This window comes from Brassica napus, chromosome C5 (assembly GCF_020379485.1).
Source record: "Brassica napus cultivar Da-Ae chromosome C5, Da-Ae, whole genome shotgun sequence".
Taxonomy (NCBI): domain Eukaryota; kingdom Viridiplantae; phylum Streptophyta; class Magnoliopsida; order Brassicales; family Brassicaceae; genus Brassica; species Brassica napus.
Genome location: NC_063448.1, coordinates 20,054,783 through 20,079,016, shown reverse-complemented (window position 1 = coordinate 20,079,016; position 24,234 = coordinate 20,054,783). Strand labels below are relative to the sequence as shown.

General features: G+C 35.4%; 4 protein-coding genes and 2 pseudogenes across 4 annotated transcripts; 4 read left to right on the top strand and 2 right to left on the bottom strand.

The window, feature by feature from the left end:
* Positions 1 to 3,588: 3,588 nt before the first annotated feature.
* LOC106398910 lies at positions 3,589 to 5,291 on the bottom strand (annotated as a pseudogene).
* Positions 5,292 to 6,056: 765 nt separating this feature from the next.
* On the top strand, positions 6,057 to 8,502 carry LOC106397338 (GDSL esterase/lipase At1g28580). Its single transcript, XM_013837928.3, has 5 exons — positions 6,057 to 6,446; positions 7,147 to 7,374; positions 7,486 to 7,634; positions 7,746 to 8,019; positions 8,103 to 8,502. The coding sequence occupies exons 1-5, from the start codon at positions 6,173 to 6,175 to the stop codon at positions 8,381 to 8,383; spliced, it is 1,206 nt and encodes a 401-aa protein (XP_013693382.1). The 5' UTR covers positions 6,057 to 6,172; the 3' UTR covers positions 8,384 to 8,502.
* Positions 8,503 to 9,564: 1,062 nt separating this feature from the next.
* On the bottom strand, positions 9,565 to 10,504 carry LOC106398911 (receptor-like protein 30). The gene is made up of 2 exons (XM_013839409.1): positions 10,402 to 10,504; positions 9,565 to 9,938 (listed from the first exon to the last, which is right to left on the bottom strand). Exons 1-2 carry the CDS (start codon positions 10,502 to 10,504, stop codon positions 9,565 to 9,567), a joined length of 477 nt encoding a protein of 158 aa, XP_013694863.1.
* A 4,389-nt stretch (positions 10,505 to 14,893) lies between these two features.
* Positions 14,894 to 20,268, top strand: LOC106398912 (annotated as a pseudogene).
* A 41-nt stretch (positions 20,269 to 20,309) lies between these two features.
* LOC106397516 (GDSL esterase/lipase At1g28580) lies at positions 20,310 to 22,673 on the top strand. The gene is made up of 5 exons (XM_013838105.3): positions 20,310 to 20,724; positions 21,161 to 21,376; positions 21,509 to 21,657; positions 21,740 to 22,016; positions 22,105 to 22,673. Exons 1-5 carry the CDS (start codon positions 20,409 to 20,411, stop codon positions 22,383 to 22,385), a joined length of 1,239 nt encoding a protein of 412 aa, XP_013693559.1. The 5' UTR covers positions 20,310 to 20,408; the 3' UTR covers positions 22,386 to 22,673.
* A 167-nt stretch (positions 22,674 to 22,840) lies between these two features.
* Positions 22,841 to 24,127, top strand: LOC106400179 (ras-related protein RABA1i). Its single transcript, XM_013840571.3, has 2 exons — positions 22,841 to 23,334; positions 23,414 to 24,127. Exons 1-2 carry the CDS (start codon positions 23,114 to 23,116, stop codon positions 23,847 to 23,849), a joined length of 657 nt encoding a protein of 218 aa, XP_013696025.1. The 5' UTR covers positions 22,841 to 23,113; the 3' UTR covers positions 23,850 to 24,127.
* The last annotated feature ends 107 nt before the right edge of the window (positions 24,128 to 24,234 follow it).

The window sequence follows — 24,234 nt, the reverse complement described above, 5'->3', positions numbered from 1 at the left end:
AAGTCTGCAAGCCATGCATCAACTAACAACGAACAAAATAAATAATTGATTCTCTACCCATTGCGTCCAATAAATGATTCATTATAATTATTATATTTATTACTAGGGTCGGTCCGCGCTACGCGCGGGATATGATATATAATTTGTTTAAAATATAATTTTTGGAAGTTTTTCTTTGTTTGGATTTATTGATTGTGTGAATGTTCTTAGTTTTGAAATTTTTGGTTCACGATAAGGTGATTGCTATTAGACCAAATGAGGGAGTAATTTATTCTGGTGTGAGCAAGTTCGAGAGATGGTGAGATTAATTAAGTTTACAAAAATCGGTTTTCTTTATTTGCTAAAATTTAGTGTATTCTTTTATATTTAAAAAGCATACTGTTTAAATTTGAGAAGCATTATGAATTAACATATTAATAAGAATAGGTGGACTTGCGAGTATGTCCTAATTGTTGGACTTTTTTAGATTAGTAACCGTATACAATAGTAAATATGAAAAAGACTTAGATCATATTAATTGCTTAGTCTTGTCCACACCAGTCAAGCAAATACTATATATAAGTTTGCAATTTAGTAGTTTTGTAGTATTTTAACTTAAACAAAGTAACATGGAAACATGAAATTATTTCTCGAACAGAAAATATACCTACTATTCCAGTTATACCTATCACTCGGATTGTTACTGAATTAATGTTACATTTTTGTATTTTTATTGTTCAGAGATTAATGTTTTGTATATAGTATACTGTTTGGTATATTGTGTTTTTTTCATATGAGAACACAGAGTGTATTTGGGTCGGCAAACAATGATAGTTTGTTGGTTGGAGTAGCTAGAGAGGAGGTAGTGATGTATTGGAAAAAAATATTGGGATAACTTCTACAAACTAACCATTTTGTTTGTAAAATGAGCTTTTGTTTTTGGTTTGTTATCCTATATGGTGTTGTAAGTGGAACATTTTTTATTTGATCTAGTTGTGGACATATATGTTTTTAGTTGAGAATGTTTATTCATATTTATAAAGGAAAAAATAAAACAATAATTCTACATTTTAAAATTTAGCCAAATTTATTTTTAACTCATAACTGCACCAATTTTAATTCTAAGTTTTCAGTCAAACATGAATAAATGTTATTTTTCGTTAACCAAGTCATTTTTATCTAGTAAAAAGTAAATCATTTAATTTAGTTAATTATATTAATGATTGATTTTTGACGGATCCAAGTGGATTGATCAACAAAATTATGAGATTTTTTTTTCTATTTTAAAGTTGATGATTAATATGATTTATTTTACAAAAATGATTCCAGTATACATAAAATCTAACTTAAACACAACTGAAATCAGTTCAGAGACAACATTAAAATAAGTAAGCGCTTAACCTCAAACAAAACTTAATCATAAATATAAAATGATAGTTTTCTATGAATTATTTCTTGAGATGGTGTTTCTTTCTACGAATCTTTTTCATTACTACTTGAATTATATATTTTAAATTAAATTTTCTAATTTTTTGGTTTCATTTGTATTTAAATATATCTTAAATATACAATGAACCGATAACACAAATATATAATGGTAGGTGAATAAGAAATTGCTTTTTTATTCATGATGAACAAACTAAAATTATTTGTACTCATATTTTTTAATTTTCATAACTTAAAATTATATTCAAGAAATCAAGCTAAATGAATAAAAAGTTAATTAAATTTTTGATATGATCAAATAGTCTTTTATCTTGTTCATTCAGGTTTCTACGAAAAAAAATAATTTTATTTACAACTGATTTTTAATACCTTTAAAATAATTGAATTATCATCTCCAATATTAAAAATAAATCGACCTATAAATAGGTAATTTTTGGTTTAGTGATAAAATAGTTTTATCGATCTAACTATATTTACAATCATGTAAAAAAAATCAATTTTTAAGCTATAATATCTTTCAATTTTTGGTGTATTCTTTTTGCATTAATATCTTTCCATAGACATCTTTACTTACCATTTTTCTTTCTCGGCCGCCTTGAAATCTTCTCGAAAAACCCTTCGATGAGACTGTTAAACTCATGTTGTGAAACTCAAGGAGGGAGAATTAATAATAGAGTTACTTTCTCTAATTTATTAACTTTGATACTCAACTTTGACGAACTCTACGTCCCAATTATTGAGCTCAGTGTTGCCATAAAGATAGATAGCATCGTCATACAAATCTTTCGTTGCTATGCATCTCTGTTGATGTTGTTTTTATGAAAATACTCTTATATTCTATGTATGTAGAGAAATTGCCAAAAATATCATTTTCAAAGTACCATTTTTCATGTTTACATTAACCACTTTTACCCTCATCTTTAATGAAGGGTAAATGACATTTATAACCTTTTAATTACCTTTGATAGAAAAAAACATATCGTTAACTAATCTAAACTTAAAACATCAACTTTAAACCCTAAATCATCAACTCTAAACCCTAAACTCCGAAATATCAACTCTAAACCCTAAACCCTAAAACTTCATCTAAACCCTAAAACATCAACTCTAAACCCCTAAACCTAAACCATAAACCCTAAATCTAAACTTGAAACATCAACTTTAAACCCTAAATCATCAACTCTAAACCCTAAACCATGAAACATCAACTCTAAACCCTAAACCCCGAAACATCAACTCCAAAGCCTAAACCCTAAACCTTCAAATCAAAACCCAAAAACATCAACTCTAAACCCTAAACCTTATATTTTTCTGAAATTTGAACCCTAACCCCTAAAACCCTAAACCTTCAAATCTATACCCTAAAACATCAACCCTAAACCCTAAACGTAAACCCTAAACCCTAAATCTTCAAATCTAAACTCTAAAACATCAACTCTAGGGTTTTAGGGTTTACGGTTTAAGATTTAGGGTTTAGGGTTTAGAGTTGAAAGTTTAGGGTTTAGGGTTTAGAGTTGATGTTTTAGGGCTTAGGTTTAATTTTTTAGGGTTTAGGGTTTAGAGTTTACTTTTTAGGGTTTAGGGTTTAGTGTTGATAGTTTAGGGTTTAGTGTTGATGGATTAAGGTTTAGAGTCGAAGTTTAGGGTTTAAAGTTGATGTTTTAGGGTTTAGAGTTGATGATTTAGGGTTTAGGATTTAGGGTTTAGAGTTGATGTTTCGGGGTTTAGGGTTTAGAGTTGATGTTTCAGGGTTTAGGGTTTATATAAAAAAAAATGGGGTTTAGGATTGATGGTTTAGGGTTTAGGGTTCGTATTTAAAAAAAAAATAGGATTTAGGATTGATGGTTTAGAATTGAGTATTAGGGTTTATGGTTTGAATTTCGAAATAGTATAATTCAGAAAAAAATTAAAAAAATTATTTTTTATTATTTTTGTTTTTATTTATTTAAATATATTTATTTCTTATATATATAAAGAACATAGACGTAAGAGTGTTTTGCCACTTAATGAAGAAGATATTTTTGAAAATGTCCCTCTAGTGATGGCAAAAATGAAAATGGTAAACATCTAATTTCCCGTAACGATAACTGTTAGCTAAACATTGTTCTATTAGAGAACCGTGAGGATACGCGTTGTACGTTAGAATCATTGCAATCAAGAAACTGTTGAAAAAGCTTGAAAATGTTAAAGTTTAAGGATATTGTGAGAAGTCTTTCTCATCTTCTTCTCGTAAACCAGAGAACCAATACCATTGATAAGTAGCTTAACCTTCTTGGATATTCATGTGTAGGAGCTGTTCGTCAGTTGTCACTCTGGTTTGAGTGAGAAACTGAGAATTAGTCTTTTATCAGTAATGGGACAGCTCTATAAACTATGAGTTGAAAAGAGTTAATCAGGATCCAGTGATTCCAGAGTAGAAAAAAAACAAATTTTGATGGAAAACCATTTTCCCGTTGGTTCTTGCCAGCTTGGATATGATCAGATAGTGAAATATATCCTCCTTTTCCTCCTTCTCCTCTCTTTCCTTATCAGTTCCAAGTCCAGTTTCTCCAGCTTGGCTGTAACTGAGCACCATATACTTTCCAATAGGAATTATACCAAGACTTGTTTTCTTCTTGTGAATCTGAGAGGAAAAATATACAAAACCAAATAATCATCAAGTTAGTTTCTTGCTTTGTCTGAGGCGTCCATGGAATAGTTTCTTATACCTATGTGAGTCTCTTCTTCAGTTTAGAACATTAAGCTGTTGCATTCTTCTTGTTCTGTTTTGTTTTTTCAGTGCTTCCTTTTATTTGGTCTCTCTCTCTCTCTTGATGTATTTCTTTCCACAACTCTCCTCATCTTCTCTGTCTTGGCGTGTGCAGCTTCTTCTGCTCTCATCTTGTCTTGTTCCTTTCTTATTGCTTTCTCTTCAGCCAATTTAAGCTTGTCATATGAAATCTCTCGGTTTGCTTTTTCGTATCCGTCCCAATTAAGTTCTACTTCGTCACTTCCTCCTTCCCTTGCAACTTCTGTAATGTTCTCTGAACACAACGAAGTGAGCTTCTCCCTTAGTGACTTGGATCTTGACCTTACAGCCCAAACTTTTTCATTAAAGCTCTCATCTTCTCCTCGGTTTCGTCACTGCAAGAGACAAACTCAGAATTTTTAACTGTGGTGTATCTACACTTGTATGTTAATAATATATGTAAAAAATGAATTGTGAGCCGGCATGCACACTAAGACGCACCATACATTCCTGCATAGAAGTGTGCTTAGACGTTGTGAGTATTCACTATTCAGGTTTGGTTTTGGAAGACCAATGCATTTAAACATTGTAGAGGTTGCACATATGATTACTGACTTGTAGGTGCTCGCCGTCGGTGTCTTTCTTGTAAGCTTAAGAGACTGTCATTTGTAAATTACGGAGGTATTATCCGGCCATTCCCTGCAATATTCATTCATAGAATGAGTTGATAGAGAAGATATTTATGTGAAACATATTGGGAGTTTGGGAATCTTTCTGATAGCCAGGTTTATAAAAGTGATAACCACGAAAGAAGCTAAAAATAAACAGAATTACCTCAATAGCAGCATGAGATATGTAAAGGAGCCTGATGAAACCGAAACCAGTTCATGGTATCAGGATCCTTACATTATCTGAAATGAAGAACTGAGAGAATATTAGTCATATGCATACAACCATTCTTTTCCCTACAACAAAGGACATATTAATTAAAAGATTCTACTTCAGGATTAGAAAGAAAACTTGCAGAGAAGAAACAAATTTATACTCAAGAGCTCCAAGCAGTTACCTTTGATTGATAATGAATCATGCCATTGTTTATCACCATGTATCCTGGCCTTAGCTTTGTCCCACTCTCCATTAATGATCTCTTCTTTCTATCCTCTTCACCACCATCAATGGCTTTCTCTTCCTCCTCCTTTCTTCTGTCGCAGCTTTCCTCCTATTGTGCCGATATCGTTTCCGACGATTGTCTTTCATCCAGGCTTCCTCTCATAGGCGATAGCTCATAGCGAGAGGAGTTTGTCATTGTGTTCTGCAAAAGATTTAAGAGTTAATATGATTGTGATGAATAAAATGATGAAATCTTCAGAAGCAAGACTCACCTATTTATATATGTAGATTCACCGTCTGAAAGCAAGGTACGTTTTTGATTTCCCATTGCAATAGGAGGAAGAAATCATGTATGTTGATCGTAGTGACAATCAAACGACGCAATCGAAACCCATCGAGTTGATTCGTCATGTAGACTGCAGCTTTCGAACGGCGGACAACAAAGAATGGGATGAAGACACGCGGGTTGAGAGGGTTAGGTCACTTGTTATCAGCCTGGGTTTCATGAGAAAACACAAAGCCTCGTCATGCATCGCCGTCGCAGAAATGAAGAGACGATCCGTGAAGCTTTGATCGAGTAATTAAGGTTAAGAGAGAGAATGTTATCGTTTTGGGCAGAGAACAACTTACCCAGAGCCCAACACGCAAAACACGAAGAAAGCCCATCACAGTTGCGTTTAATGAAACGCCGTGTTTCGAAAGCACATGCCACGTGTCGCCGCGAGATCGATCGAGTTATCTAGGTGTCCGCCTACGTGGCAGGAGGGAGTAAACCCTTCTTTATTTGTCTTTTTGTTCATTTTCAGCTCACAAACTGACAAAAGTGAGGAAAGGAGTAGATAGAAAGAGAAGGGATTTAAAATTGAAAGGGACGTCTGAGACCGGAGACCAAAGCTTCGAGCATCTCACATGGCGTCTCCCTGTTGTCCTCCGTTGATGAAGAAGCTCATGATCTTCTTTTTATCTACTCTACTTCTCACTACTATTGTAAACTCGGAAACGCAGTGTCGGCGATTCAAGTCCATCATCAGTTTCGGTGATTCCATTGCCGACACCGGAAACTTGCTCGGCCTCTCTGATCCTAACCATCTCCCACACGTGGCGTTTCCTCCGTACGGAGAGACCTTCTTTCAGCATCCCACGGGCCGTTTCTCAAACGGCCGCCTCATCATCGATTTCATTGGTACGTCTCAACTCTCTTTTTTTTTGTCTTTACAGTATGAGTGTGAGTGTACATCTTCCGAAAAACTCGGAGCCTTTCTATATTATCTGGACAGAGCAAGCATAACCGAACCATGAACTTGTAATCGTTTCTGGTTTTCACCCTTATTGAAATACACAACAAATTACCAAGTGTGATTAGGGCTGGGCAAAAACCCCGCATCCGAAGAACCGAACCCAACCCGATCCGAAAAAGTAGTATCGAACCCGAACCGAAATTGATTAAATATCCGAACGGGTTCAAAATTTTGGTATCTAAAGAACCGAACCCGACCCGAACCGAAATATCCCGGGTACTCGAATGTAACCGAAATAGATTTATATACCTAAATATATTACTTATTTTTAGATTTAATATATATTAAAAACATCCAAAATATATAAGATACTTTTAAGTTGTCTAAAATACTTGAAAATATACATAAATTACTAATGATTATTTTCTGCTCTTTTCTTGTTTTTATTTTCTGATGTAACGGTTCCCCTATTTAAGTGTTTCTGTATGCATCACTGTTATGTATAACTTCTTCATTTGCATGCTCTTACTTGAATCGTAAATTTATGTATAAAAACCTGAAAACATCAACTAGTTTAATTTCACCAAAAAAACATCAACTAGTTTAACACATTGGTTTCCTAACTTATAGTTCTCTTTTCCACAGTTCGGTTTACAGCTGAATTCTTGGGTTTTCCGCTTGTGCCTCCTTTTTATGGGTCTCAAAACGCACACTTTGAAAAGGGAGTTAATTTCGCGGTAGGGGGAGCAACGGCACTGGAACGTTCCTTTCTCGAAGAGAGAGGGATTCATTTTTCTTACACCAACGTCAGTTTAGGAGTTCAGCTTAAGAGCTTCAAGGATGCTTTGCCTAAGCTATGTGGCTCCCCATCAGGTGTGTATCTGGTTTGTGCTTAGAGATCCTACTCGTTTATGTTAACCTCCAAGACGCAACCATTCCAGCTAACTTGTAATAATAGTTTACTTTGTTAAATCTTTATTTTAGACTGCAGAGAAATGATCAAAAATGCTTTGATTCTCATGGGAGAAATTGGAGGAAATGACTATAATTACGTTTTCTTTGTGGGCAAAACCATTGAAGAGGTCAGAGAGTTTGTTCCACTGGTGATCAGTACTATTTCTTCTGCAATCACGGTAACTCTGATGACCTCATCAAATTCTTGTTCTGCCTCTCTATGGAACACCAAAAGCACTGTATTTTTGTTTTGTTTTTGTGACTGGACATCTAAAGCATAAATTTAACAGGAGTTAATTGGTATGGGGGGAAGAACATTTCTTGTGCCGGGAGAGTTTCCCATAGGATGCTCAGTAACCTACTTGACATTATACCAAACATCAAACAAGGAAGAATACGATCCTTCAGGTTGTTTGAAATGGTTGAACAAGTTTGCAAAATACCACAGTGACCAGCTTCAGGCAGAACTCAACAAGCTCCGGGAGCTGTACCCTCATGTCAACATCATATACGCAGACTACTACAATGCTCTCTTACGCCTTTTTCAGGAACCAGGAAATTTTGGTTAGTTTTCTTGATCCTCCCTATACACTTACATGACCCTGTTCATTGATTAGATTTGCTAACTGAATTAATTATCCTATCAGGGTTCATAGATAGACCTTTGCACGCTTGCTGCGGTTTTGGAGGACCGTATAACTTCACATTTGGTAGGAAATGTGGCTTTAAAGGAGTGGAATCTTGTAGTGATCCTTCAAAGTATATTTGTTGGGATGGTGTCCATATGACTGAGGCTACGTACAGATTGATGGCTGAGGGTATACTTAAGGGACCCTATGCTATTCCACCTTTCGATTGGTCTTGCCTCAGCTCAAAAATCAAGAACAATGGATCATCTGATACAAAGTATTCTTTAATGTACCCCTGATATAACTTGGTCTGAAAATTTGAGAGAGAGAAGAATGTATACTGATAAAAACATGCATGTTCTTTAGCGCTTATCTTGGATCATGTTTTGTACTATTATAAAATTTCTATTGTGTTACAGTAATGCGCGTATAAACCTGAATATGTGATACACTGAATTATTGAGTGAGACCAACGACAGCCTTACGTACACAACAATACAACCCAAAGGCAACAAACCAGCTTCCAAAAACATGCCACTTTCATTAACAACCTGCAGCCCAAATAGCTGACATAAGATTGTAGTAAATCAAGTCTTGTAACGCTTTGAGCGATGAAAATAACCCCTTTGTTAGAATCCTCATGCTCCACCATAAATTTCCAATCTACAATTTTTTCTAACACTTCCATAATTTACGAAACATGAAACTGGTCAGAAGGCTAAGCAGCCGGTCTCAAAACCGCATGCTTTTTAACCGCCAGCGCGAAGTAACCAGTTTGGCATCATCCAGGGACCATATATCCGACAAAACCCTCCTGATATTCAAAAGCACAACACACATCTGTATCTTAGAAGTCAAGCCGCACCTACTAAAGATTTATTTTACTCTACTCCATCCCTATGTTAGACTTAACCAACAACTACTACCAATACCATATGACCTCTCTTCCATCACCACTGAATCCTTACCGATCACTTGAGCCACTTCTTCATAAACTTTGCTCATGGTCTCCACAGCCGTGAATCGTTTGGATTCAAATATAAAGGCATTCCTGTTTTTTATAGGAAACCAGACCCGGATGTTTAGGGACCAAGACCAATGTTCCAATGGGAAGTGCCCAGGTCCGGCCCTACTCATCACCATAAGCCAGAAAGAAAACCCCCATCTCATTTCACTTGAACATTTTCCACTAGGAATTCCCTTATGAATGCATTTTCGAGCTAAGTTATATAATAATCAAATACCACCAAATGATACGATTATTACAAAACCATACAACAGAAAATTACAAACACAAGCTGAGTTTTTTTTTTTTTTTGAGAAGCCATATTTTACAAATTTATATTACCAACACGTTTGCCAAAACACATTGCAAAGAGATGTGCTTATCGAGTACTTCTGATAACTGATCTTGGCTTGTTCCGACTAAACTTTACCATGAACCACTCATATTTGTATCGTGGAACAAAGATAAGCGCAGTCACCATCCACAGAAGACACCAGGTCCGAAGGCGATTGCTGCTGCGATCCAGTTCACCACTTTTTCTTCTCCTTTCAACAACTCTTTTGATTCTTGTGATATAGGAACCGGGACACGATTTTCTCCACAGATTTCCTCAAGACCAGTTAGTTTGGGGTTGTCCACGAACGAAGAACAAGGCTGACTTTGAAACTGCGTGCTTCGTGGTACCGGACCTTCGAGATGGTTGTGGGAGAAGTTGATGGCTGACAAAAAAGATAGTCTGCCAAGTTCTCTAGGAATCTGTCCGGACAGCTGATTGCGTGATAGGTCCAATGCTTCGAGATTTTTCAAATTCGCCAATGACGAGGGTACGTTGCTTGCGAATGCGTTACCTGACAAGTTGAGAAATTTTAGTAAACTTGAGATTGAACAGAAACTCAGCTCTCATGAAGAAGATGATACACGACAGGATTTGGATAATAGTGAATTGTTTCTGTTAATTGTAAAGTATCGAGATACAAGTGTTTATATACAAACCATAAACTATCCGGTACAAGCCGGTTCTAACTAAACCACTATCTAACTGTGTAAACCACTTCATCATACTTAATAGAAGGCGTAGCCCCTTCAACAATCCGATAGACGACTCAGGGATGTTTCCAGAGAAACTGTTTTCAGAAAAGTCAATGGATATTGCCGGGACAGAATAGCCTAGTGGTAACACTAGAGTGAACTGGATCCCAAGGCACCTGGGTTCGAGTCCTCTGGGATTCCGGAGACCGCCCGTGACAAAAAAAAAAAAAAAAAAAAAAAAAAAAAAAATGAAGTCGATTCGGATCTGCTTGAATATCGTACCCACTCCTTTATTCACAATATACATGGAGTGAAAGACGCCAATATCATTTATTGAGTCTTTCATGTAGGCGTCCTCATATTCTGCGTCGTCCGGTTTCTTCATTTCACGCCAGCGCTGGTGAAACAAAAATCCGGCAAGGTTCCACTTAAGTCGTTAAGTGAGAGCCGAGAGGTCAATGACTCTTAAACTTTGAAACCTAATGGAGCTAGGAAGCATCGTTGGAACTCGTTTTTTACAAAAATGGTTTTGGACCATTTTCGGTAAGTTTTTGGGCGACGTTCGTGGGAATAACCGGATCTTTGAAAAACACTATGAACATAAAATGCAAACCAAATTAAAAAGAATGTTATTTATGTTTGATTAGATCAAATAAATAATATATTTCTTATTGTTAAAGTCATTAAAAAATCAAATCAAAGGGAATCAAATACCATAATGACAATGTTGATTTTTGACTTAAAGAACTCCATTGTTCTCAACGTTTGGTTTTAAAAACCATAACGTAATGTCATTTCATTTCCTATAAATAAGGCTTGTTAGCCATAAGGAAAGAGACGAACACATTGATACGAGCAACAACACAATTATCCTATGTTGAATAGTGATGTTTTATCTTTATTTTTATTTTTTGAATCTGAGAGTACATCAAAGAAATATGTTCGATAGATTTTGTTTTTCGGTGATGGTAAACAGAAACAATGCTGCATTTGTATTCTGGGAATCTGAGCGCTATGAAACCGTCACACTACGGGGCGTTTAAAGATTTAAGGAAAGAGATTAACCATCTCGGCTCTGCAATTCTTCTTTATTCTTATATTTCGGTATTGTAATTGTAATTTATGTTTTTATTATTCTTTACAAATATCAGTTGTCCAATGGTAGTGAAATAAGGTTCCTACACTCTTAAATCTTTAAATATTGTTTATGCTTTTGCACTAACAATACTGATATTTGTTAAAAGTATTTATTTTTAAGAACATGTTAAATATGCCGGAATCGGATCTCTAAGATTATTCAAAATAATCTTTCTCCAATTTTTAATTCTATAAATTTTCATTTGTATTATTATACTAACGATAACTGATGATTTTGTGAAGTATTTTGTTATGAAAACAGGATTTGGAGAATTCTTTATAATGGAAGTCTTCATTATTCTTCTGATTGAATTGGAGAAAATAAAGAAAATTTGTTGGCGTATTAGTTTCATTTATGCAATTGACTATCCATTGAACATTGCTTGCCTCTTTGATTTTTGCCTGATTTTTTAATTTGCAGGGAATTAAGAATTTTTTTTTCCCGCTGCAGTTTATTATTAATCTTTGCGTTTAGCTTTCCTCATTAGTTTGCATGGATTATGTGTTAAAATATTAATTCTTTCGAGTTGAAGAACTTAATTGGATTTAAATCATTGACGGTATAATTTAGCCAGTATTGTTATCATTCAATTATTTTCCCAACCTTTTAGCAATTTAGTGGTCGATTGATTCTTTTTGCAATATATTAATTGCTTGAACGGTTTAGAATTTAGAAATTCCGTTTCGTATCTTGAATTTTATTATTACATGGTCAAACTGCGTAAATGCTTGATTTGGTTAAAGACAATTTATTTGTTTTAATTATCAAAGAATGAGAATGACTAACGTTTTGATTTCTTGTTTCAGATTATTTGGAACAACTTAATTTAATTATTAAGCACATGTGTGCCCAATGAGAAGAGAAAAAGAAATTCAAGTTTTAAATATGGTGATACCATGGTTATAAAAAAACATTTTGATCTTTGAGAGATCAAATTGTATGGATAGAAATGGATTTTGTGAGTCGATGCCCCAAATTAAGTTTGGGAGAGGTCTGCCATATATAAATCATTTGCCATAGAAAATAAAATATTTATTGATACTGATCAAAATATTTATATTTCGTCAATGCTTAAATGCAATCTGTAAAAATATTGACTATGCAAAAACAATGAGAATTTTCAGACCAATATGACTGAAACTGACATGTGTATTGTAGTTTATAAAGTCAATATGGTTGAAAATAATCATTTTATAGTTTTGATGGCAAAAATAATATCTTGCAATGATATGTATATTTGCTAAAAAGCAAAATATGTGTTTGGAAATATCCAAAACATACAAGTTGGATTTATAAATTAACTTGAGAGCACTATGAAAATAATTGTATGTAAAATGTAAATTTCTAAGAATGAAATACATTTTTCGAAATTGCTCTCTATTCATTTAAATCTAAAGGAGTTGTAGATCAATCTTTCTAAATTCTTTCTAAATTCTTAAGAGATGATGAATGCAAATATGCATATTTTTGAGTTATCTCAAGAAATGTGGGGGAAGCTTTGCTTACTGTATAAAGTTGTTGGCATGAGACCAAATGAACTTAGTGATAGTTATCACAATATGATTTTTTCAATAAAAAACTAGTGCCATACACTGAGTTTTGTGTATAATGGTTAATTGTATCTTTGAAAAAGATGACAAAAATCATTAGACAATTGATCTCGATTAATCTCAAGAGATTATGTTCATTGTGATGACAACCTAGGATCATTTTATTAAAGGTGTGTCATGAGATCAAATTGTTATATCATCTAAAGGAATGGGTAGCCTGTGAATTAAGATGAGGTTTGGCGGTAACTCTACCTAACTGACTGGAGATCCCAAGAAATAGGTTCAACGAGACAACTAAGTCAAACTAAATCTGCCCAAAGCACTGTAAGACTTCGGTCTATACCCAGTTCCTATGATGATTAAACAGTACTACATGTAAGGAATATAGGGTAAGCATTAGTTTTTAATGATTTGTGTCCATTGTTTTGAGATATGAATGGAGTAGTACATGATACTCCTCTAAACAAAACTAATGGCAAATCACCTTGTGAGTGTGAAATGAGGCTGTTTCTAGGAGAATGAAGGAAATACTATATTCTCCAAATTCACTCATGATTAACCAGGACTGTTCACGGCCAAAATGAACACAATAGAGAACCTAGTTCTGTGAGAGAATGAAATTGTGTTATAGCTATTGTCTAGGTTTACACCAAAGCCCGGGAGGTTCAAGACATCATGGCCACCTCCTGGCCGAGTAAATCCGATAGCTATTAACAATGACTGGTTCAAGGCTGAAAAATTGCTACCAACTCATCATGTAGTGGATTTTTCGTTTGTACTCTCAAAAGTCTTTAGGTCGAGGCTTGTCTAGGAAGTCAAGTATGTCGAGTCGTTTAGTGTCTAGAGTCATTTCTATTCATGTGGGACATTGTTGGAACTCGTTTTTGACAAAAATGGTTTTGGACCATTTTCGGTAAGTTTTTGGGCGAAGACGTTCGTCGGAATAACCGAATGTTGGAAAAACACTATGAAGTAGTGTAACCTCATGTCAAAACCGAAGTTGTTGTAAATGATAAATGGAAGTCTAAATTTAGTGACTTACAAAGCTTGTAAAGCTTTAAAATTTTAAGTTTAAAAATTAGCAAATGTCACTCATTGGATATTTGGGTTTGGATTTGAATTTGTTAGATGGATATTGTGTCCACTACGTATTCATATAAATTTTATTGATGACTATCTTTATGTTTGTAAAACATAAAATGCAAACCCAAATTAAAAAGAATATTATTTATGTTTGATTTGAACAAATAAATAATATATTTCTTATTGTTAAGTCATTAAAAAATCAAGTCAAAGGGAATCAAATACCATAATGACAACATTGATTTTTGACTTAAAGGACTCTATTGTTCTCAACGTTTGGTTTTAAAAACCATAACGTAATGTCATTTCATTTCCTATAAATAAGGCTTGTTAGCCATAAGGAAAGAGACGAACACATTGATACGAGCAACAACACAATTATCCTATGTTGAATAGTGATGCTTTATTTTTATTTTTTTGAGTCTGAGAGTACATCACAGAAATAAGTTCGATATATTCTATTTTTCGATGATGGTAAACAGAAACAATGCTGCAGTTGTATCCTAGAAATCTAAGCGCTATGAAACCGTCACATTACGGGACGTTTAAATATTTAAGGAAAGCTCGACTCTGTAATTCTTCTTTATTCTTATATTTCGGTATTGTAATTGTAATTTATGTTCTTATTATTATTTACAAATATCAGTTGTCCTATGGTAGTGAAATAAGGTTCCTACAAGCATGATGGAGGTGATATAACGAAGGAGGAGGACGTTCAGTGACGGTAAAGAACCTAGCCAAGATGGAAACTCGTCCTTGAATCTATTGATTTGCAAGTTGAGAAACCTCGGACCGGTGCAGTTAAACAACGATTTTGGAAGTTTCCCCTCCAGCTTGTTGTTGGAAATGCCAATTGCTTTTAAGTTGGTTGCGCCGGGCGAATACGTCCGGGTGAATTCAAGTTAACATATTGTTACCTAACTGTAGCTCCGTAAGGGAAACGGTGGAGTTTCTGAAACATGAAGGGATTGAGCCGCTAAAGCTATTGTTGGACAAATCTAAGATGTACAAGGATGTAATCTTGTATAATATCTCATGGGGAAACGGTCCTTGGAATGAGTTGGAGCTAAGACCCAGTGCAGTGATTTGCGTTTCACCAGGAGGAGCTGACTCTGGTGATTTTTCAAAGCTGTTGAAAGAGTTGTAAGAAAGCCTTCGTTCAATCTCCATAACCAGTTTGGTACTTGTCCTTCCAACTTATTAATTGCCGGAAAGATCAAGATGGTAGAGGCTTTCTAACTTTGCTAGAGATCTGGGGATTGAACCATTGAACATATTGAAAAAAAAAAAAAAAAAACATATTGAAACTAAGATCTATCTCTCCTAGATTTTTAAGTTCAGATAGAGAATCAGGGATTGGACCATCAAATTTGTTATAAGCAAATGCTTAGATACTTGAGACTAGATGGGGATGTCTTCCTAAACTTTATAGGTCCTGTGAATTGGTTTCTCTCTAAATTAACGTATATTAACGAAGGGATGACGTAGGAAAAATCCCCCGAAAAGAGTTTGCACCCACACCAAAATACTTTAAATTTTTGGAAACCACTCATGTTAAGTGGTAACATGGATTCGAAGTAATTGTCGTGGATGTAAAATAGGTATAACTTTGTTAAATTGGCAAACGAACTTGGAATATTCGAACTTAACTTGTTTTGGCTAAGGTCGAGGTATCTTAATTGGGCTAGGTTCCCTCTTGAAGCTGGAACTTGACCTACTAGATTATTATTGAGAAGATTTAGCTTAGTGAGACGAGAAAGGCTTCCTAATGAAGAAGGAATCTCTGCATAGAGAGAGAGCAATTTTTAAGGGTTAGGTTACGGAGATGTTGGAGTTTGAAAAGACTACTGTTTGGTTTCAAAGAGTTGTGAAGAGGAACATAACTAAGGTTTAGTGATTTCACCTTGCCAGTTTTGACATTGCACATGACACCCTCCCAAGAACAGCAATCACTACTCTTGTTCCATGAACTTAAAGGTACACATCATAAGGATTTGGGTTGGATTTATTTACTGGAAACTCGTTTTTGAACTCAATAAGAGCATCCCTTTGGTCATGGCGGCAGTAGTGTAGCGTAGGAGAAGCAAGAGTGTGTAGAAAGAGGGAAGCTAAAAAGGTGAAATAAAAGGTTTTAGTACCAGAAATGCAATCAGACTTGCTTGAAAGCATCATTATCCCTTTTTGAATTTGTGTGGCAAATGATTCCGGCTTCTGAGATCACCCCATTAGTGAACCCCATGAAAGGGGTTCACATAGTATTTTTTTATTATATTTATTTTCTGTTTGATTTTTGTTTTAAAAAAAAAAAAAAAAAAAATTAATCGGACCAATCGCGGGCCGCCACGTGCCGTAGGGCCCGCGCTATACGGATGAACCCAGTTCACTTGGAAGAGGTGGAGAGAGACAAGTTCATCACTATTCATTATTTTAATTTTTTTTTTTTTTTTGGAATCTGTGTGAACCCCCATAAGTTTACTAATGGGGGGTGCTCTGAGGCTCTTTTAAAAAGAGGAAAACTCTCGACTTGACCAAGTCTTGCGTCATTAATGATTTGGGTAACTTTTCTACATACCAACCAAAATTTAGTGATAAGATAAGAAAGAGTCTTCCATACATTTTTTTTTAAGACTGTGAGAGGGATACAGTTATTAAAAACTTTGGGTCTTTGTGAGGCTTGTTTCAACTGAACTTTCATCATAAATTTGAAAGTTCGTCTACTGACAGAAAAGAGAGGTTACCAAGTTCAGTGTGATGAGGAATATAGCTCTTGACTTGATATTGTGTGATTATTCCAGTTGGATAATCGGGTTTAAACTTGGCGGTCTCCTTTCTCGGAAAGATAGACATTAGAAGAAAGAAAGTTAGAGCAGATTCATAAGAGTTTCTTTAACTGTATATTTTCACATAATTTTTTTTGTTGGAAAAATTTATCAGGAATTAAAATAAGTGTTGGAGAAAATTTTCAAAAATGTTAGAAATTCTTATACTATAAATTTTCAAACCCTCTCTCTTATTTTCTGTAATTTTCTTTATTTTTTATTGGTGAGAAATTCTCTAGTAGCAAATCCGAGAAATAATTTTGAGTGTCAGATGTTTGTCCAAAATTGTAAGTCAAACTGATCCATACAACCGAATCAAAATTCTTTGATATAGCTCCAGAATTTTTCTACGGAACCCATTGGTTTTTACCAAAACCAAATTCGATTTGAAAATATTTAATTTTTTGTTTTGCATAGAGTAGACTTTATCGAAAATCTAAAAAAAAATTCATAAAACCGATCCATTTAGACCACGAAACCATTGATTTATTAGATTCTGATTGATAGTGCCTTACTATTGTATTATTGATGAACCAAGACAATCTCAACACAGTGGTGAACCGCGATGTGCCCAAATCTCAGGAGTAAACAGGAACACCTCCGATGGAGGTTCTATCCATTGGAGTTCTAAACTTGCCATATATGTATATGTATATATTGTATATGTGTATATAGTTGTGGGGTCTGTTATTTTGGGAAGAACCCCACAACTACATACACATATACAATATATACATATATGCAAGTTTAGAACTTCAATGGGTAGAATCCCCATTGGAGGTGCTCTAACTAGTTTTCCAGAACAAGTCCAAAGAGTAATGAACACTCTCTCACACCTTTTATACTAGGTTCATATACTAACTGAAGCAACAACTCGTAACAGAATCCAACAGGCTCTAACCGACTTCAACTGTCAAAACCACGTAATTGATCCCCGTCCAGCTCAGTATTGGCACTTATCACTACTCCCCCCTTTAAGAGAAGTGAAAAAAAATCTTTTGTACCACACTCGTGAACCCGCAGCTGTATCCGCATGAAGTTGTGAAGAGACAAATTGCTGCAAACTGTCAGCGATGGAGAAATCAACATTGGCGCTGACCCTGCGTTTCCATCTATGCCATATAGAAAAGGAAGCATGCAGGAAATCATCACCAGTGGCCAACTTCATAAGTTGTACTCTGCTTCTTCCAGACCATGCATGTATAGTCTAACATGTCCTTTTCATGTTTCCTTAACAATGCAAAGCTGGCCTGCCAAGTTGTGAATACGTGTTGGAGTAGCAAAGTCGTGTTGCCTTATAGCACTCAGAAGTAGACACTCTAAATATAATTTGATTTTAAATGGAGTTTTAGATGATTTCAATAAGTTGCAGAGATTTAGGTGATTTTTGTTAAATCATTCTAGAATATAACCTAAAACCATGGGATTTGAGTTTTAATTTTTTTAACTAAAAAACTCCACCCAAACAGTCTAAAATCAACTGAAAACTTTATGGGGATGTATTCAACTAAGAGTTTTAGATGATTTGTATGAAAATGACAAATTCACTGTTATTCAAACATAAATTTTAAAAACTCATTTAAAATCCACTGTTATTGAACTTAACATTTTGTAGAGTACTCTAAAATCCACTGTTATTGAAAATATTTTAAGTTGTGGAGTTTTAAAGTTTTCAGCTGATTTTAGAGTGTTTGAGTGGAGTTTCTTAGTTAAAAAAATTAAAACTCAAATCTCATAGTTTTGGGTTATATTCTAGAGTGATTTAACAAAAATCACCTAAATCTCTGCAACTTATTGAAATCATCTAAAACTCCATTAAAAATCAAATCACTTCAAATGTTATATTGAATACATTCCACAACTTAAAATATTTTCAATAAGTGGATTTTAGAGTACTCTACGAAATGTTAAGTTCAATAACACTGGATTTTAAATGAGTTTTTAAAATTCACGTTTGAATAACAGTAGATTTGTCATTTTAATACAAACACCTAAAACTTTCAATTGAATACACCCCTAAGTTGTTCCTCTGTATTGGGGCCAAACAAGGTCCATAGAATGTAGATACTCTCACCGCCCACACGGATGGGACAGGTTTACTTACGCTCTTGGATACGACGAAAAAGGCTCTTGTCCTAGCTACAAACTCTTGAGGTTTATAGATAAGTACTACAATGCACCCATAGACCAGTTTTCATGGTATGAGATTTACGATTTCGAGCCTAGTTCATGGAAGACTCTTGATGTTACTCCACACTGGCGTATATATTTGGTCAGCGTGGCGCGTCTCTCAAAGGTAACACTTACTGGCCAGCTTCACAAAGAAACACAAACGATGTGCTTGACGATCACATAATCTGTTTCGATTATACAAGTGACAGTTTCGGTCCTCTTCTGCGTCTCCCGTTTGACGCTGGTGAGGATGACTATGTGACTTTATCATGTGTTAGAGAAGAGAAGCTTGCGGTTTTACTTACTCACAACGAAGCAGGTCCACTGGAGTTTGATATATGTATTAGTACTAAGATTGAGGCCGACAAGATGTTGTGGAGCAAGTTCTTGATAGTGGAAACGAAAACGGGATTTTTGGCTCTGGTTAAATGTGATAGTTTCTTCATTGACGAGGAGAAGAAAGTCGCAATGGGTTACTACTATACATTTAACATTGTTGGAGAGGTTGGATACTTGAAAAAGCTGGAGCTCGTAGAACGTGCAAGCACAGGCGTAGACTACTGTAGGGCAAACGTGTGCTCTTATGTTCCAACTCTCGTGCAAATCAAGCAACCTGCTGCAGGAGGAGGTAAAAGGAAACGGCAAAGCTACTTAGAAAAGCAACGATATGATCAAAATATGTCGAGACTTGCCGCTATTGAAAAGCGTAGCAGTGTGTGATACTCTGCAAACGAGATGATTAGTCTTTCATTTACTCTTAGCTCTTCTAATGCAGTGTGTATTTATTAATATGTCTAGATATTCTCACCGTCCTGGTGGATATTACGGGTTCAGTTACGCTCTTGTGGTTGCTATAAATTCTTCTTTCTTTTTTTCTTTTAACAGAAATATTTTGTATTTGGGGATAATTGAACCAAGCAGCTATTACTAGCAAAGATGTGATCAAAAGGAGATGATTAGTCTCAATACCGTCAGCTCGGCGTGCCAGAACTTCAAACCGATCATAAGTTTGGGCTTTTTTATTGCCTACAGCCTCTCTAATCCTAAGGACCTTACCAAAAATATTATTTTGTAAAACGAAAAGGTGTTAAAATGCTATTAGCAAGTGAATAAAGAAAAGTATCAGAGCAAGTTTAAGACATGATGAAGCTTATCAAATGATTTTATTGATTTTACATAGTGTACTATACAAAAGAAGTGATTAACAAGAAGTCAAGTATGGTAGGAGTAGGACTGTACGCTCGTATATACATACCACAGAAAATAAAACATGTTTACAATCACATTTGTAATCTAACAATTTAATACAATTACTCATTTTAACTACGTTTGGTGGAGATTTGAAAAAAAATGAAAAGAAAAAAAGAAATCCATTTCTGAAAGGAGTTGTTGGGATGAGTGGTGCTGTTTTTCTGAAAAAGAAAAAAAAAATATTTTTAGAAATATTTATTAGAGTTAGTTTCTGAATTGAGTGAGACAGAGACAGGAAGACAGGGGATTTTGTCCTCAAACTTAAAATCCCCAAAAATGGCCATTGCTGAAGACAGTGCTTTTCTTTTCTACTCTTCTTCCATGGCGTCTTTAGCCTCTCATCTCTCCAAGAAACTCAAAAACTTCTTTCTAATTACTTTGCTAACCACAGCCGCAGTAACTTCAGAACAACAGTGTCGGAATTTCAAGTCTATCATAATCTTCGGCGATTCCATCACCGACACCGGAAACTTGCTCCACCTCTCCGACCCTAACAACCTTCCTCAGTCTGCGTTTCCTCCGTACGGAGAAACCTTCTTCCACGTCCCCACAGGTCGTTTCTCCAATGGCCGTCTCATTATCGACTTCATAGGTAAGACATATTCTTTCTTAAGAACTCTCTAAGAGCATTTCCAATAATATTTTATTCTTTCACTAAAGTATAATTTAAAGTAAAAAATGCTTTCATTCTTTCTTTTTGTCCTAATGCGGAAGTCACTATTAGACAATGTGAATAATTGGACATTGTCTAATAGTCTATTTGTGACTGCACTTGAAACAATGCATAGCAAATCTCCAACAACTTGGAGCTTCTTCTCTGTTATGTCCTAATGCGGAAGTCACTTTATTGCTTATGTTTGGAAGCAAATGAAAGTTGTCATTATGCTTTTGTAAGATATTTTTCTAAAATGGTCTAGTATTTTGCTCTCTCTCTATTTTTTTTTTTTGTTCTCTTGAGCTGTAAGTTAAACAAAAAGAAAACTAAAGTGATTCTCTTTTTTTTTGTCTTTCTTGGGATCTTTTTACAGCTGAATTTTTAAGGCTTCCTTATGTGCCTCCTTACTTTGGATCTCCAAATGGGAGCTTCCAGAAAGGAATTAATTTCGTTGTAGCGGGTGCAACCGCGTTGGAACAGAGCTTTCTTGAGAGCAGAGGAATCCATTATGCTTACACCAATGTTAGTTTAGGAGTTCAGCTTAAGAGCTTCAAGCAGAGTTTGCCAAATATATGTGGTTCACCTTCAGGTTAATGAAGATCAACTCTCTTCTTTTTTTTTTTTTTTGTGAATTATAACAAGTAGAAAAGTTCAATGAAACAAGCATACTTTTTAGCCAAAAATAAAATAAAACAAACATAGTTGTAATGGCTTCTTATAGATTGTAGAGAGATGATTGGAGATGCTTTGATTATCGTTGGAGAGATCGGAGGGAATGATTATAACTACGGACTCTTGGTTGGAAAAAGCATCGAGGAGATCAAAGAACTGGTTCCGCTAGTGATCAGTACTATATCTTCTGTGATTACGGTAAACATTCTCTCTTGGAAAGTCCAGTTTTTGATGTTCTGCATGGTTTGAGTTATGAGACTGGATCTTGAACGCGATGCAGGAGTTGGTTCACATGGGAGGCAGAACGATCATGGTGCCTACGGACCTCCCAATCGGATGCTGGACATCGTTTTTAACGCAGTATCAAACATCAAACCAAGAAGAATACAATCCCTTAACAGGATGCTTGAACTGGCTAAACGAGTTTGTAGAACATCACAACAAAGAGCTTCAAGAAGAACTCAACAGACTCCAGAAACTCTACCCTCATGTTACAATCCTATACGCTGATTACTACAACGCCTTGTTACATATTTTCCAGGAACCGGCCAGATTCGGTTTATTTCTACATACCCATTTTTCTTCGGTTAACTAATAAACTAACTAAGTTTTTTAATAAACCCATCATTGTGTGTGGATCATCAGGGTTCATGAATCGACCTTTGTCAGCTTGCTGTGGAACAGGAGGTCCATACAACTTCAACAATGGTAGTCAGTGTGGAACTAAAGGAGTTGATTGTTGTACTGATCCTTCTAAGTATGTGCATTGGGACGGTTTTCATTTGACCGAGTCTGCGTATAGATGGGTCGCCATGGGATTACTTGAGGGTCCCTACACGCTTCCTGCTTTCGACTGGTCATGCCCGGGCTTTGATATTAAGAACAGAACATCATCAGGCAGACAGTATTCTTTTACCACTAGGTGATGGATGATACAAGTTTGTTCACAAAGCCTTTGTGAGAGAATTAAGTTGGTGAGGAATAAGAGTTTTTTTTTTCCCTCCTAATGTGTTTGTCTCTACTTAAGTTGAAAAACTAGAGTGTAAGGGAGGAAGGGAATGGAAGGGAGCTTACAATATTGGTTTAGAACTAGAGTGTAAGTAGTTCTTTGGTAGAAACCATGATTAAGGACTAGTAAAATTTTGATAATGTCTAGATGTAAAAAGACTTTTTTGATGAATAAAATTTAACATTCATTCAAAAAAAAAAAAAAAGTTGAAAAAATGAACTGTTTGCACTTGGGGAACAAACTGATAAAAGGTTTCAAACTGAAACGTTTTTTTAAAATAAATAGTATCAGCAACTTGACCGAGCCGAATTGAAGTGAAATTTCTCAATCCAGAAACAAACCGGTTTTGAATTCTAAACCAAACCAAAAACAAGAAACTCAATTTCTTGGCCGAGCGACATTTGCGAGTTCTGAGTGGTACCTCTCATTGTCTTCCCAAATTCAAAACTCAAATTGGTGTTCTCTCCAATTTAGAAAACGTTAAAACCAACAGAAACCAAAACAAATATTTTTAGAACCAAACAAGAAAAAAACACATTGAGTAGCATCATCCCATGTTCTTGGAACAGCCAAATAACATTTTCATTCTTGAATATAACTTGTCTCCCTACAACAAAAGAGGTTTAAATAGTTGGACAAAAGAAGATGGGAGCATATAGAGCAGAAGACGATTACGACTACCTCTTCAAGGTGGTCTTAACGGGAGACTCCGGCGTCGGTAAATCTAACCTGTTATCTCGTTTCACCAGAAACGACTTCAGCCACGACTCACGCGCAACCATCGGTGTAGAATTCGCCACACGTAGCATCAAATGCGATGACAAAATCGTCAAGGCTCAAATCTGGGACACGGCCGGCCAAGAAAGGTAAGAAAAAACATTCAAGAACGTGTTTTAAACCAATCTTTACGTTCGTTTTCATTGCTATATATATATATATATATAGGTACCGAGCCATCACGAGCGCTTACTACCGAGGAGCCGTCGGTGCGTTACTAGTTTACGACGTGACACGTCACGTAACGTTCGAGAATGTTGAGAGGTGGCTAAAGGAGCTAAGGGACCACACAGACGCAAACATTGTGATAATGCTCGTTGGCAACAAAGCTGATCTTCGTCATCTTAGAGCTATCTCAACGGAAGACGCAAAGGCCTTTGCGGAGAGAGAGAACACTTTTTTCATGGAGACATCTGCACTTGAAGCTCTGAACGTTGAGAATGCTTTCACCGAAGTTTTGACACAGATTTACAGAGTCGTTAGCAAGAAGGCTCTTGAAGCTGGAGATGATCCAACCACGGCTTTGCCTAAAGGACAGACGATTAATGTCGGAGGCAGAGATGATATCTCAGCTGTTAAAAAACCTGGTTGCTGCTCTGCTTAGTAACACACACACTTGTCTCTGTCTTTCTTGTATTTTCATTTTAACTAATTATCATGCAAATTTGTACACATTCTTGTAATTATCAGAGAAACAAAGTTCATACTCAGTGAGGACGTGATAGACTAGGCCCAGGGCCGCCGGATTCGGCTGATTCGGATCTTCGAATTTTCAGTACTTTGCTCATAAGTTCTGTTCGGGTTTTACTAATTATTGGTTTGGATTCGGTTCGGATCGATTATAACCAATATCTAAAATTACCTAAAAATATTTTTCAAAACCTGAAAAATTGACAAACAAATACTAAAAATATATAAATTATTCAGAAACCTAAGTAAACTAATTAAAAATAGTCAAAATAACAAATAAAACAAACTACAAAAATCTT

Excerpts from the sequence above, each read along its gene's own strand:
- LOC106400179 (XM_013840571.3), top strand. The coding sequence starts at position 23,114 with ATGGGAGCATATAGAGCAGAAGACGATTACGACTACCTCTTCAAGGTG. Across the intron at positions 23,335-23,413 it reads GACACGGCCGGCCAAGAAAG|GTACCGAGCCATCACGAGCG; the intron begins GTAAGAAAAAAC and ends ATATATATATAG.
- LOC106397516 (XM_013838105.3), top strand. The coding sequence starts at position 20,409 with ATGGCCATTGCTGAAGACAGTGCTTTTCTTTTCTACTCTTCTTCCATG. Across the intron at positions 21,377-21,508 it reads TATATGTGGTTCACCTTCAG|ATTGTAGAGAGATGATTGGA; the intron begins GTTAATGAAGAT and ends GGCTTCTTATAG. Across the intron at positions 21,658-21,739 it reads CTATATCTTCTGTGATTACG|GAGTTGGTTCACATGGGAGG; the intron begins GTAAACATTCTC and ends AACGCGATGCAG.
- LOC106397338 (XM_013837928.3), top strand. The coding sequence starts at position 6,173 with ATGGCGTCTCCCTGTTGTCCTCCGTTGATGAAGAAGCTCATGATCTTC. Across the intron at positions 6,447-7,146 it reads CCTCATCATCGATTTCATTG|TTCGGTTTACAGCTGAATTC; the intron begins GTACGTCTCAAC and ends TCTTTTCCACAG. Across the intron at positions 8,020-8,102 it reads TCAGGAACCAGGAAATTTTG|GGTTCATAGATAGACCTTTG; the intron begins GTTAGTTTTCTT and ends TTATCCTATCAG.
- LOC106398911 (XM_013839409.1), bottom strand. The coding sequence starts at position 10,504 with ATGAAGAAACCGGACGACGCAGAATATGAGGACGCCTACATGAAAGAC. Across the intron at positions 9,939-10,401 it reads TATTGTGAATAAAGGAGTGG|GTAACGCATTCGCAAGCAAC; the intron begins GTACGATATTCA and ends TCAACTTGTCAG.